The following is an 11,979-nucleotide window of genomic DNA, read 5'->3' as shown; positions in this document are numbered from 1 at the left end:
GGGGGTGGCTCCGCCGGAGAGAAAATACTAAGAAGATAAAAAAGGTTGAAGCCCGGAGAGGCGAGACACCGTTTCCCTTCGCAAGATTAAAAACCTACGAGCGACATTGCACGTGGGGTTTGTCCACCTCTACCTAAGGGTCGAGTGGAGTTTATCTACCCATAATGCATCAGGGGGGATGGACCCCCCTTTCCACTTGCGATGTCACTAGAGGGTTGATTCAGAAATGCTTGTATTGGCTGATCAACAACACATTCAATGGCGAGATAGAGGCCCTTTAATTCCCCAGTGCAGGGTGACAGAGAGTTCAGCAAGAGTTCAGCAAGTCATGCCACTCTTGGAAACGACCCGTTGACAGCAAGAACTCTGGGACCTATTTAAGAAACCACACAGCTGAAGACAGAAAGCAGGGCGTCCTACCTTCCTTGCAGTATTTCCCTTTGTAGCGCGTCTGGGTGCAGTCGCAGTGCACCTCGCCGTACTGGATGGAGCAGAAGCCCCCGTTGAGGCAGGGGTTCTGCTTGGTGCACATGTACTCCAGGTCGCTCTGGATGCCCATGCTGTTGAGCAGCGCCGGGGGCATCTCGCCCACCTTCAGGTTGGAGATGAGGCCCAGGAACGGGGGCTCGTACTTGACCGTGCTGGACGTGAGGGCCGAGAGGCGCACGTCGGGCGGGATGCCGCCCACAAACAGGTCGCTGACCACCGCCATCTCCTTCCGCTTGGACTTCACCTCCGCCACCTTGGTCTCGCCGTCCACCATCAGCAGGGTCTCGCGGAAGTTGCGCGTGAGCAGCACCATGTGCCAGCGGTCGTCGTCCACGGGGGTCTCCATGTGCAGGGAGGCGGGCTCGGCGCAGTGGATGGCGAAGCGCAGGTGGAGTCGCCCGCCGGCCACCAGCAGCTCCATGAAGTCGCAGTTGCCGCCGTCGTCCAGGTAGAGCACCAGCGCCTTGCTGATGTTGGTCTTCAGGCTGAAGCTCAGCTCGCCGACGGAGCCCGCCTCCCAGCGGCTGTAGCGCGCCCACTGGCCCGGCGCGCCGCCGAACTCCAGCGGGCTCACCGCGGTGAGCAGGTGGAGCAGGGCCAGGGGCCACAGGGGCCAGCGCAGGGACGGCACAGCCCTCGTCATGCTCAGCGTCCCCCTCGGGGCTGGTGCGTGTGTTTGAGAACGGCCGCCGTCAGAAGCTCCCAATTCGAGGAAAAAAGCGACCCGACAAATTCGTTAATTGAGTTTGGGAGTGTCTAGAGTGGCGTTTGAAAAAGTTGGTATTTAATACCAAAGTGAAATTGGAAAGGTTACTGGGCCAAAATGTTCCTCGCTATTTCGAAGATTCCAATTTCCAATTTCTAACCAATCAGCAGTTTTTCTTTTCCCCTTTTCAAAGCTCTATTTCTCTTCCTTATCCTGACTCTCTCCTCTGTCTCTCCATTGGTCGAGGCCTACGGCGGGAGTTTTAATGAGTGTGGAGAGGAAGAAGGGCTAGAGAGGGAGAGAAAGAGATGGAAAAGAGAGAGGGGGGGGCGACGGGAGCAAGGGATGAGCTAATTTAGGCAAAGCCGACAAACTCGAGCCGAAAATAGAATCCTAGTTTCTTGAATTCCAACGCTGGTGGAAAAAAACCTCCTGGATTTGTTTGCAGTTTCTTTTCTCAGTTATCCGATATTCTTCCTTTGGGAACGCGGGGATCAGTGAGAGTGCGCAGGAAGGCAGAGGGGGGATGTCGAGGACGAATAGGGCAGAGGGTTACAGCGACGTGCTCTCATGTTTATCGGCCGTCCTCTCCGAATCGTCAGACCCGATCCTTGCACGGGTTCCTGGGTTCCCTCATCCTGGGTGTCTGAAAACAGAAATCAAAGAAAGGGTCATCATTAAATATGAAGTCATGAAGGACATTGATGGTGTATTCTCATCAAAACAGAAACCAGAAGATGAAATTCGAGGGGACTGAATGAAACCGAAATACATTGTTGTGAAACAAAACCCTGAATGAAAAGTTGAGGAGACTTGTTCCGTGAAAGGTTTGGATGTAATGCCGGCAGCGTAGTAGTGTGTGTGTGTGTGTGTGTGTGTGTGTGTGTGTGTGTGTGTGTGTGTGTGTGTGTGTGTGTGTGTGTGTGTGTGTGTGTGTGTGTGTGTGTGTGTGTTGGAGGGGGGGAGGCAGTGGGGGTTTTAATTTAATTTAACCCATCTTTCATCCCGCTCAGTGCGACAGAACCAATGTACTAAATATAAAACCACTTTGACGGAGCCCGGATGAAAAGAAAGAGACGAGTGTTAAACAAAAAGCACGTTCTTCATTTTCTCCACTGCAATCTTCCCTCCTTTAGCTCTTCCATGTACTATTTCCCCTGTGCTCCCATAGTCTGCGCTATTGATATGTCGAGGGTTTCATTTGACGAAGAAACCGCTAAATGCCTCTTATACACTAAGGAAATTCAACCATCATCAATTTCCCTTCAAATAGATTTTATATAAATATGATTACGGGTAGTGCTTACCAGGTCTGAAGCTGATTTAACAACTTATTCTATAGTGCGAACAAACACACACACACACAAACACACGTTGTCTCCCAGTGTAACCAACAATCCAAGACAGGATGTCTACAGAGAAAAACACACGCCCAGACATGGGCATGCATAGTTGTTGTTGTCAACAAGCCAATAGTGCGATGAGTGCAGTGATGCAGAGTTAAACAGCTAGTGGCTAGCATGGCCTCAGCCTGCCATCTCATTGCATTATATTTTGAATGTGAGATCATTGCATTGTGTACACAAACAAACACACCCGACATTTGAACCTCCTCTTTCCTGCCTCACATGCACGTCTTCTCCACCACGCTCTCTGGTTCGAAATGACAACGCTGGTCATGTCAGCTTGCAGGAAGAGCAGGGGAGAGTGAGAGAGACAGACATATGGAAAGATTTACATCCCCCAAATGCTTTGGGGGATGTAAATGTAAGTTTCCCATGCCAATTAATCAATTGTATAATTCATTCAGTAATTTAATTGGGATGGACAGATAGAAAGACAGACAGACAGAGGAAGTCAGGGAGAAAGCGAGAGAAAAATATAAAGATATGGAAAGAGTTTAAAATGTTAAGTTTCTCATGCCATCAAGCCTTCTTATAATTCATTCAGACATTTAATTGGGATGGACAGGCAGACAGACGGACAGAGAGATATGGAGATGTTTTCCTCCGTAGGTGTTGACACTTCTAGGATGGCTTTGACTGCTTGTTTTAAAATGAAACAACCCTTTCTCTCAGCGAAACTCTAACTTGTTACTGAGTATAACAAAAATAAATCTCCATTGGGAGTCATCATCAAAACAGAAACCGCGCTTGTAGGAGCACGTATGCAAATCCAAGATGGTGCTTATTAAAATATACACTAGAATAAAAGTCCACAAACAAGTGAGGAATCGTCAGCACTTTTGGGAGCTAACAATAGGGACGATGATGCAGGGGCTTAATCCTGGATGAACAATAGGTTAAAAAATGTTGTTTTAAATCTTTTTCCTTGTTACCTTTCTATAAACAGGTTGGTCTGAGATGAAACACTATGCACATTTGCATAGAACCATTTAACTCTAATCTTTTTCTTTTACAGTTCCCCAAGAGTTACAGTTCTCGCTTATTTTTAGTGTTGATTCACGCCTGGTTAAGGAGTCCCCCATGTGAGACACCGACACAGGAGGAGTGTCCCTCTTGACAACACTTGTTTCCACCCCCACGTGGGGTTCAATGTGACTTGGGTATTCCTTCACCACACTGCAGATTCCCAGCGTGTTCGCTAGTTACGGAGTAGCGGACGCATCGCGCCTTGCTGCTCCCAACGGACCACCGGATCACTGTCGACCGGCGAGGCGAGACAAGAGACCGGCCGTCTTATGAGAAGTGAAATGTGTCACGCTGGCTTAACATCTCGCCTACAGTATGGCTGCTTTGTTCTGTACTGTAGGCCAAGACCGCGGCGTGTCTGCTAGTTATTCACTAGAACATCACATCCCACGACCGCCGAGGGTACTCAGCAAGCCCCAGGAGGTGCGTGTGTGTGTGAGAGACAGATTTTCTTTCTTTCTTTCTGTGTGTGTGTGTGTGTGTGTGTGTGTGTGTGTGTGTGTGTGTGTGTGTGGTGTGTGTGTGTGTGTGTGTGTGTGTGTGTGTGTGTGTGTGTGTGTGTGTGTGTGTGGTGTGTGTGTGTGTGGTGTGAGAGAGACATGGGGAGTGTGTAGGCGTATGCACGGAGGAACACCGCAATATGTTCCTCAGTTGTATATCTCAGACTGATTTGTCTGTATTAGACAGAGTGGGAGAGGGATACCCTCATAATTCCTCATAGAGCTTAAGAGTGTTTGTTGAACCTCAATGGAAGGTGTTTCGCACTGTAAACAGACGCCTCCGTATTCACAGTTTCGACAGACGTTGGAGGCGAGATTCTTGAGCTGATTTCTGACACCATAATGTCTTTTACAAGCATCAGCATGCATCCCATAAGTGTGTGGTCTTCTTTGATGCTGTAATATTTGCACACAAATAAAAAAAGGGCTGCTCCCAAGCAGTGCCAAAATTGTGCAGATGGGTTAGGATAGCTCGATCGCTCAACAACCCTGCCGTGGTGCCCAGGGGCCAAGCAAACACTTGGCAATATGAGGACTCTGCGTACCACCTCCGACCCACTTCCTCCCACACGCTGGCACAAGACAACATCTCGAAGACTCTTGGTGTGTCTGGTGTATTTGTGCGTGTGTGTAAGCTTTTTTTTTTAGATCATTTGTTGTCAAGCATGGTCGCCTCGCTTGTGTACACACTTGTTCATCTGTGTATGTGTTCTTAGCCATAAGGCCCTGTGTCTGTGTGTGTTTATCTGAGTGTGTGTATGTGATTGTGTGTTTAATCTTTCTCTTGCAGTGCTCCCCCTGTCTTGCCCCCCGGGTCCCTACGAGTGCCCACAGGTCCTCGCAAGACAGCACTTCCCACCTGCTGTGTGAAGCACTGCCAGACAATCATCTCTCTCTCTCTCTCTCTCTCTCTCTCTCTCTCTCCCTCCCTCTCCCTCCCTCTCCCTCTCTCTCTCTCTCTCTCTCTCTCTCTCTCACGCAAGCACGCTTAGTGTTTTCCTGGCTCACAAAGGCAGAGAGAGTCTGTTGTCACGGCGACGCCGCGGAACAGTCCTTCCGTAAAAGGGCAATGCCCGCCTCCTCTCAATCTCTGTGTCGTGATATTTTTTCTCAGTTTGGACGCAGTTTTAGTGCATATAGGTACGTATTTGAGTTTCTACTATCCTCTGTATTGTTTTTATCAAGCGAACAAGGCGTTTGTGTTTTGATCCATCGATATGTGGTCGTGCCAATGAAAACACCCATATATACGAGGCTTTCTGTCACCGAGTCGCCAAGCCTCCCATTTATTTTAGTCCCGAAAACCCATTCATTGTATCTGCAGCCATCTCTCCGTGTCTATGGGACATTACCGCTCCGTGAAGTGGGATAATATGATGGAGTGCAGAGCTCAGTCAGTGGATGCATCCAACTTGTTATGCTGTCCGTGGCATAAACCTACTGTAGTCAGTTGGAACCTTGTGACCGCAACTTCTGACTACAGGATAGTGTATGTGACACACACACACACACACACACACACACACACACACACACACACACACACACACACACCACTTACATTGCAAAATACCTCACCAACATAGACTTCCACAGCCCCTCCCTCCCACACACCACAGTAATACCTTGCACATATGCCCACGTGCCCGCGCACACACCTCAACACACACACGTACAGCGTCCCAGTGAGACAGGGGCTATAAATCTGATGGCTGAGGAGGGGAAGAGCAGCGACCCATCCGTCAGCTGAGAGAGAGACACTACTGCTGAGCACTAATGAGAGAGAGAGAGAGAGAGAGAGAGAGAGAGAGAGAGAGAGAGAGAGAGAGAGAGAGAGAGAGAGAGAGAGAGAGCTTATGACACAGTTGGAGCGAGAGAGAGGGAGAGAGGGAGAAGGGGGAGAGAGAGAGAGAGAGAAAGTAGTGCTTATGACAGCATTAGAGAGAGAGAGAGAGAGAGAGGAGAGAGAGGAGAGAGAGAGAGAGAGAGAGAGAGAGGAGAGAGAGAGAGAGAGACAGACAGACAGACAGACAGACAGACACATTCAGAGGCAGTTGAGGGAGAGAGACAGACAGTGGCTCAGAGGGACTCGCATGTGATAGCTCACAAGAGGCGAACGGAGAGGGAGATAGACAGAGCGGGGAGACAGAGAAGGAGAGGGTTGATAGAGAGAGAAGAGAGGGATGGAGAGGGCGGGAGAGAGAGACATAGGCAAAGAAAGTAGAGGCCAGGAATGGATGTAGGGCGAGAGGAATAGGGACGGTCAGGGGGGGGGGAGTGATAGATGAAGGGAGGATGAAAGGAGGGTTGAAGGGAGGAAGGGACGAGGGGACGAAGGCAGAGCTGGATGGAGGGATGGACGGAGGCTCGAGAGGAGAAGGGCTGGGTGGAGGGAGGGCTGGGTGGAGGGAGGGCTGGGTGGAGGGAGGGAGGGCGGTGGGAGAGAGGACGGGGTGGAGGGATGGGCAGTTAGACCCAGCAGGGAGCAAAATAAAACAGGGGGAGGGACAGAGCAAAAGAGGGGACATCAGGGACACTCAGCCACGCAGGAGGGAAAAACACAACAACACACCACACACACATTGGATTACAGTGGCTTTAGCCAGACTCAGCATACTGCAGAATCAGAATGAGAGAGAGAGACCAAGAATCAGAGAGAGAGAGACCAAGAATCAGAGAGAGAGGACCAGAGACAGACAGTTAGGGAGAGAAACGGTAAGCTAGAATAGACAGGCTGTTTGGCCTAATCCTACACTTAGAGATCGATCATCAGGTTTGATTAAATTCTATATTCTAATATTGACCCCTACAGCATGCTACACCAAGCGCTTTACTGGCTTCAAACATAAATGAATAAAGTTGGAGGCCCCTGTGTGCATGTAACAAGAACAAGACATAAGTAGCGGGTGCGCATCCATACAGTCAATACACACTCTCAGACTGTACCCATCTTATCTTTAATTCAGAGTTGAAATCAATACATTCCTGCTCGCTACATAACTTCATTATGATGCTGCTCCTACAGACTCAAACACAGCTCTTCAATCTTCCCGTCATCGAACCAGTCCTTAGTCCGTCCACCCACTCGCCAGCCCGTCATTCATCAATTCATCCATCCAATCGCCTAAACGTCAATCCACCGGTGTGTCCTCTGGTCCATCCATCCACCCACCACATGTTCATCCAGTCCTCGATCCCCTCCGCCCTTCCATCCTCCCTCCAATCGATCCCTGACTGGTGTTCTGTGCATCCATCTTCTTAACAACGACGCCAGCCTCCGTCCACTCACTTCCCAATCCGTCCCTCTGTCCCTCCGTCCATCTTGCCATCCCTCCACCCCACCTCTGTGGAGGTTAATTGTATGAGGACTTGTGTGAATTACTGTGGGTCCATGCCTGCTGAATGCCGGCTATTTTACAATTGCCCTCCAAATTATAAAGTAGATACTATATAATCAGATACATATCACTTAATTTCACTAGATCGGAAATTCGTTTCCAAAAGCATTTTCCGTGTAACAGAAATATTTGCAGAATATTTTGTCATAATTAGAGCGACATAATTAAGTACACAAATCAAACAAATACAATTGCAATTGTTTTTAATCACATGCTTGAATTTTAGTTTTTTTACTATTAGAGTAAGATTACATTTTTTGAGATTAGGATTATTTTTTCTCACGTGTCTTGGTTATGAGATGATGTTGACGTACAGGCAGGGGGTGAATGGAAGGGGGCGACATTATTGGTTACTCTGACCGACAAATTAGTCGTTGGGCATACCTTCCTGACCCTTTTCCGTCTTTAGCTACTGGGGCTGATTACTAGCACGCTGGGTCAAGCAACCCACCGGACCAGCTAATAGCTTGGCTTGCCGTTAGCTTCGGCGGCTGCAGGACACTGAGGCTAGCAAACCGCTGGACCAGCTACTGGCTTAGCTTGCCATTAGCTTCTAATGCTGTTATTAAGCTTGCTGGGCTGATCCAGTGGGCTGCTAGCCTCTGAAGCCAATGCCCATAAAGCCAGTAGCTGATTCAGTGGGCTGCTAGCCCTCCGTGTGCTCGTCACAGCTGAGCCAGTAGCCGAACCTCTGGGCTGCTGGGTTAGACGCATGAGTAACCACCTTGGTCAAACAAATAGTCTGCTTCTATTGACCACCCCTGGCTTCTCATTTACCAGCAAAGGACTCTCAGTTACAAAGCATCGGCATATCATTGGTCGAATCGGTCGCTGGCTTCAGAAAGGACGTTGCTCTGCTTTGATCACCAGAAACATTTCCACATTCTTTGGGCTTTTTACACACACACCACACTTGACTCTGTTTAAACCCAGTACCTTCCAGCTGGGAGTCGATAACCCTACCCACTGCGTTTTGTATGCCACTATTCTTATTTGCCAATGTGGTTCATAGTATGGTACGCCTACTGACTCATGCATTATGTATTTTGTTTGCACCATTTAATGTGCATGGTGGATTTCTGTGGCGTTTCAGTGTTTATGGAGTTTGGTTGCGTGATGTATGTTTGTGTATGTTGTGTGTGTGTCCATATAATGGCGTGCATATGGCTTCTATCTTGTGCCCCGAGATATTGTGGTTGGAACAGCGGGTCTTCCTCGCCCCTGATCGCCGTGAGAACCGGTCGCTCCAATTAACCAGCCTAGCAGCCTGCAGCCCTGTTGGCCTTAACTCAGAGAGAGAGAGAGAGAGCGATAGAGGGAGAGGGAGAGGGAGAGGGAGAGATAGAGAGAGAGAGAGAGAGAGAGAGAGAGAGAGAGAGAGAGAGAGAGAGATAGAGATAGAGAGAGAGGTATTGTGTTGAAGGATATATGCATCGAAAATAGAAAGTGACATGTAAGTGTGAGAAGTTTATAGACTTGATGTCATGCAGTGCTGGCAGATGACTACGGCGAGCAAGCGTTATTCTTTCCTCCCTCTAACCTTGATTGCTCATTCCTCCCTCCCACTCCTTTCCAGACTTCCTTTGGGCTGGCGTCCCTTTCTTCCTTCTCCCTCCCCTGCCTTTCTCCCTCCCTCTCGGATTTCCATCCTACATTCCTTCTTCCTTCTGCTCCACTGCCCTACCTCCCCAAACCTTTCTCCCTTCCTTCCTTCCTTCCTTCATCATCCTTCGTAGAGTTCCTCTCTGCCATCATTCCTTCAGTCGTCCCTCGCTCTCTACCGCCTCATTTCCATCCTCCCCCCCCCCCCCCCCCCCCCCCACGCCCCACGCCCCTCCCAACACTGACCAGGTAAACGGAGAACTGTGGATCCACCAAGGCAGCAGGGAGAGCCAGTCGCACCACACACACACACCCGACCCCCTTAGTTAGTTCTACCCATCGATTATATCCTAGGGGGGGGGGGGGGGGAAACACTCCCCGCTGTGTCCAGGCAGTCACACTGGACCCACAGGGCTTCACTGGATCCCATTGTGGAGCGACCAGGAAGGGAGAGCGTATAGGACATCCCACTTTTTCACAGTCACTCATTGTCATTTCAAAAAAGAAACGGAAGAGAGAAGGAGAGTATGGAGGTGAAGGGAGTTTGGGAAGGGTCAAAGTCAGGCTCACTCTGCTCTAGTTTTTTGGCAATGGAAGCCATGGAACAGTGTGCGTGCAAGTGTGTGGGTGTTTATTAATTCTGTTTGGTGTATGTGGCTTGCACAGTGGGTACGGATGTGTTTGTGTGTCTTGGATTACACACACACCTCTATAGAGTTGTCCTTGCCCGATGAAAGTTTTCACTCAACAAAGAACACTCGTACATATATCAGCCAGAGCAATCGTGTGTACGTGAGCGAGGTCATGTGCATGTGCGTATGTACCTGCTTCCCTGCCTGCCTGCCTGCCTGCCTGCCTGCCTGCCTGCCTGCCTGCCTGCCTGCCTGCCTGCATATAGGTGCACCTGCGTTGGTGTTTAATTGTGGCAATGGCATGACATAATTTTGAGCATGAGAAGGCTTTTCAGCTGCAGCCAATAAGGGAACGGCAAAGACAGAGGAAAGGAGATGGAGACACAGAGATGGAGGAAGTATCAAAAAGAGACTGATAATGATGGAATGATTGAATGATTGAAGGTGAAAGAGAGGGAGGAGAGAGAGAACCAGAATGTGTTAGATATTGATTGAGAGACGGAGAAAGTGAACCATAGGATAAAAGGAGAGGAGAAAGAGGGGGAGAAGGAGAGACAGAAACAGAAAGTTAGATTGATCGAAAGGCAGATGGATAGAGACAGACAGATGGATAGATATATACATACAACGAGAAATAGAGCAAAGAGAAGATAGAAAAACTGGAAGATTGTGTGATTATGTGGAAATAATGAGTGAAAGATAATGAACGGAATAAAGATAGAGAGCAGAAGGATAAAGGGGAAGAAAGAGCCCAGGTGTGGGTGCGGTAGTAGAGAACCTTCAACAGGGTCAGAGGGACGTACACACACTCACACACACATGGACGTGAACTCACAACCTGCGTGCACGGGCTACAGGTGGGCTCCAGCCCTAGCATCAGTGTGCTGTTTGAAACCAAATATTTCAGACCGATATGCTTGTTTTTCATGTGCAATCACAGTGTAAATAATGGTGCAAGGAAGCCGTTGTCCTGCTTGTAATGACATACTGACACACAGACACACACACAACGCCCCCCCCCCCCTCCCCCCCACACACACAGACACACACACACACACACACACCAATCAAATAAAAATAATGAAAATAGCAGTGCAGGGACGAGGAATAATGGAAGGAGATACGGAGAAACGCCAGAAACATTTCAGACCTAAAATGACAGACAATTACCGTCCTAAATACACTTTCAAAAAGCCATTTACCACTGGCCATTATAAAAGGGGTTGGTCTGTCCGTTAGACATAAGCCACCGGAGTTGATGATGCGTTCGGATGCTTGGTCGGTTCAAAAAAGGAACTATTTTTTGGGAAGGGAAGAGTTTAAAGTCATCGTAAACATTACGATGTCCGGTTACGACTTAGCTCTCTGCCAATATAATTAAGAAAAAAGACTTGGCAGACTTAAGTCGCTGAGGGACGACACAGTCTATTAAAATAACATTGACCAACATTTCTTTCCTTTCAATTGGTGGCCGTGAAGGAACTACTAATGACAGTCGTCGCTAGGTCAAGATTTAATTTTACCTTCTGATTCACGGAGCTTCCACACAACACTCTGTCTTGTTGGACACAAATGCACATGAAGTCAAAATAAATAAGTGGTACTCTAGGAAGTAGGAAGTTGAAATTTCACTTTTCTTTTTACATTTGCCCTAAATCACAATGTTGGAAAATAATGTATTTTTTTATCCATTGTTTTTTTCAGTTTATTGTCATACATTTTGTGGGACCAGGTTGTAATTATTGCCACTGGTTAAAAAACAATGCATTACGTTTTCCTCCTTTATCTCAAATGTCAAATTTAGAATTGTGTCTCGACCACATTTCGACCACCTGGCTAATAAGAGTGGTCTAGTGGAGGGTTCGACCCCCAGCCAAAAGGGTTCTTGGTTCAATGCCCAATGTCGACCAGTAGGCCCTCTAGAGCAAGATGCTCATTGATGGAATGTATCTGAAGCCAAAAAGGGTCAAGTAAACGACTTAAAACGGAATAGAAAAGTACTGTTCAAGCCATCAGTATCCATTGAATACATATTCATTGCATAAACACAATTCAATTTGAGGAGCGATTTGCATTCAAGTGGAAGGAATAAACAGTTGAAAACAAAGTCTCCTTTACTGACGCCGCCATATTGATTTATGTTGCCGCCACTCCACAACTCCAGACGACGCCTCTCCTTATACAATTCAGCTTCCAAAACTCCAGAGGCTATTGATTCAG

At 48.2% G+C, this 11,979-nt stretch overlaps 1 protein-coding gene across 1 annotated transcript in view; it reads right to left on the bottom strand.

Annotated features, from left to right (window-relative positions):
* Positions 1-334: 334 nt before the first annotated feature.
* The window catches only part of LOC132475930 (neurexin-2-like), a 65,413-nt gene continuing 53,768 nt past the window's right edge, over positions 335-11,979 (bottom strand). The window contains exon 2 of the mRNA XM_060077334.1: positions 335-1,841. Within this exon, the coding sequence (XP_059933317.1) occupies positions 374-1,132 (759 nt within the window). The 5' untranslated portion in view covers positions 1,133-1,841 and the 3' untranslated portion in view covers positions 335-373. The remainder of the gene's footprint in view (positions 1,842-11,979) is intronic.

This window comes from Gadus macrocephalus, chromosome 17 (assembly GCF_031168955.1).
Source record: "Gadus macrocephalus chromosome 17, ASM3116895v1".
In the NCBI taxonomy this organism is placed as follows: domain Eukaryota; kingdom Metazoa; phylum Chordata; class Actinopteri; order Gadiformes; family Gadidae; genus Gadus; species Gadus macrocephalus.
The sequence above is the reverse complement of the archived record's forward strand: the minus strand, read 5'-3'. Positions and strand labels throughout refer to the sequence as shown.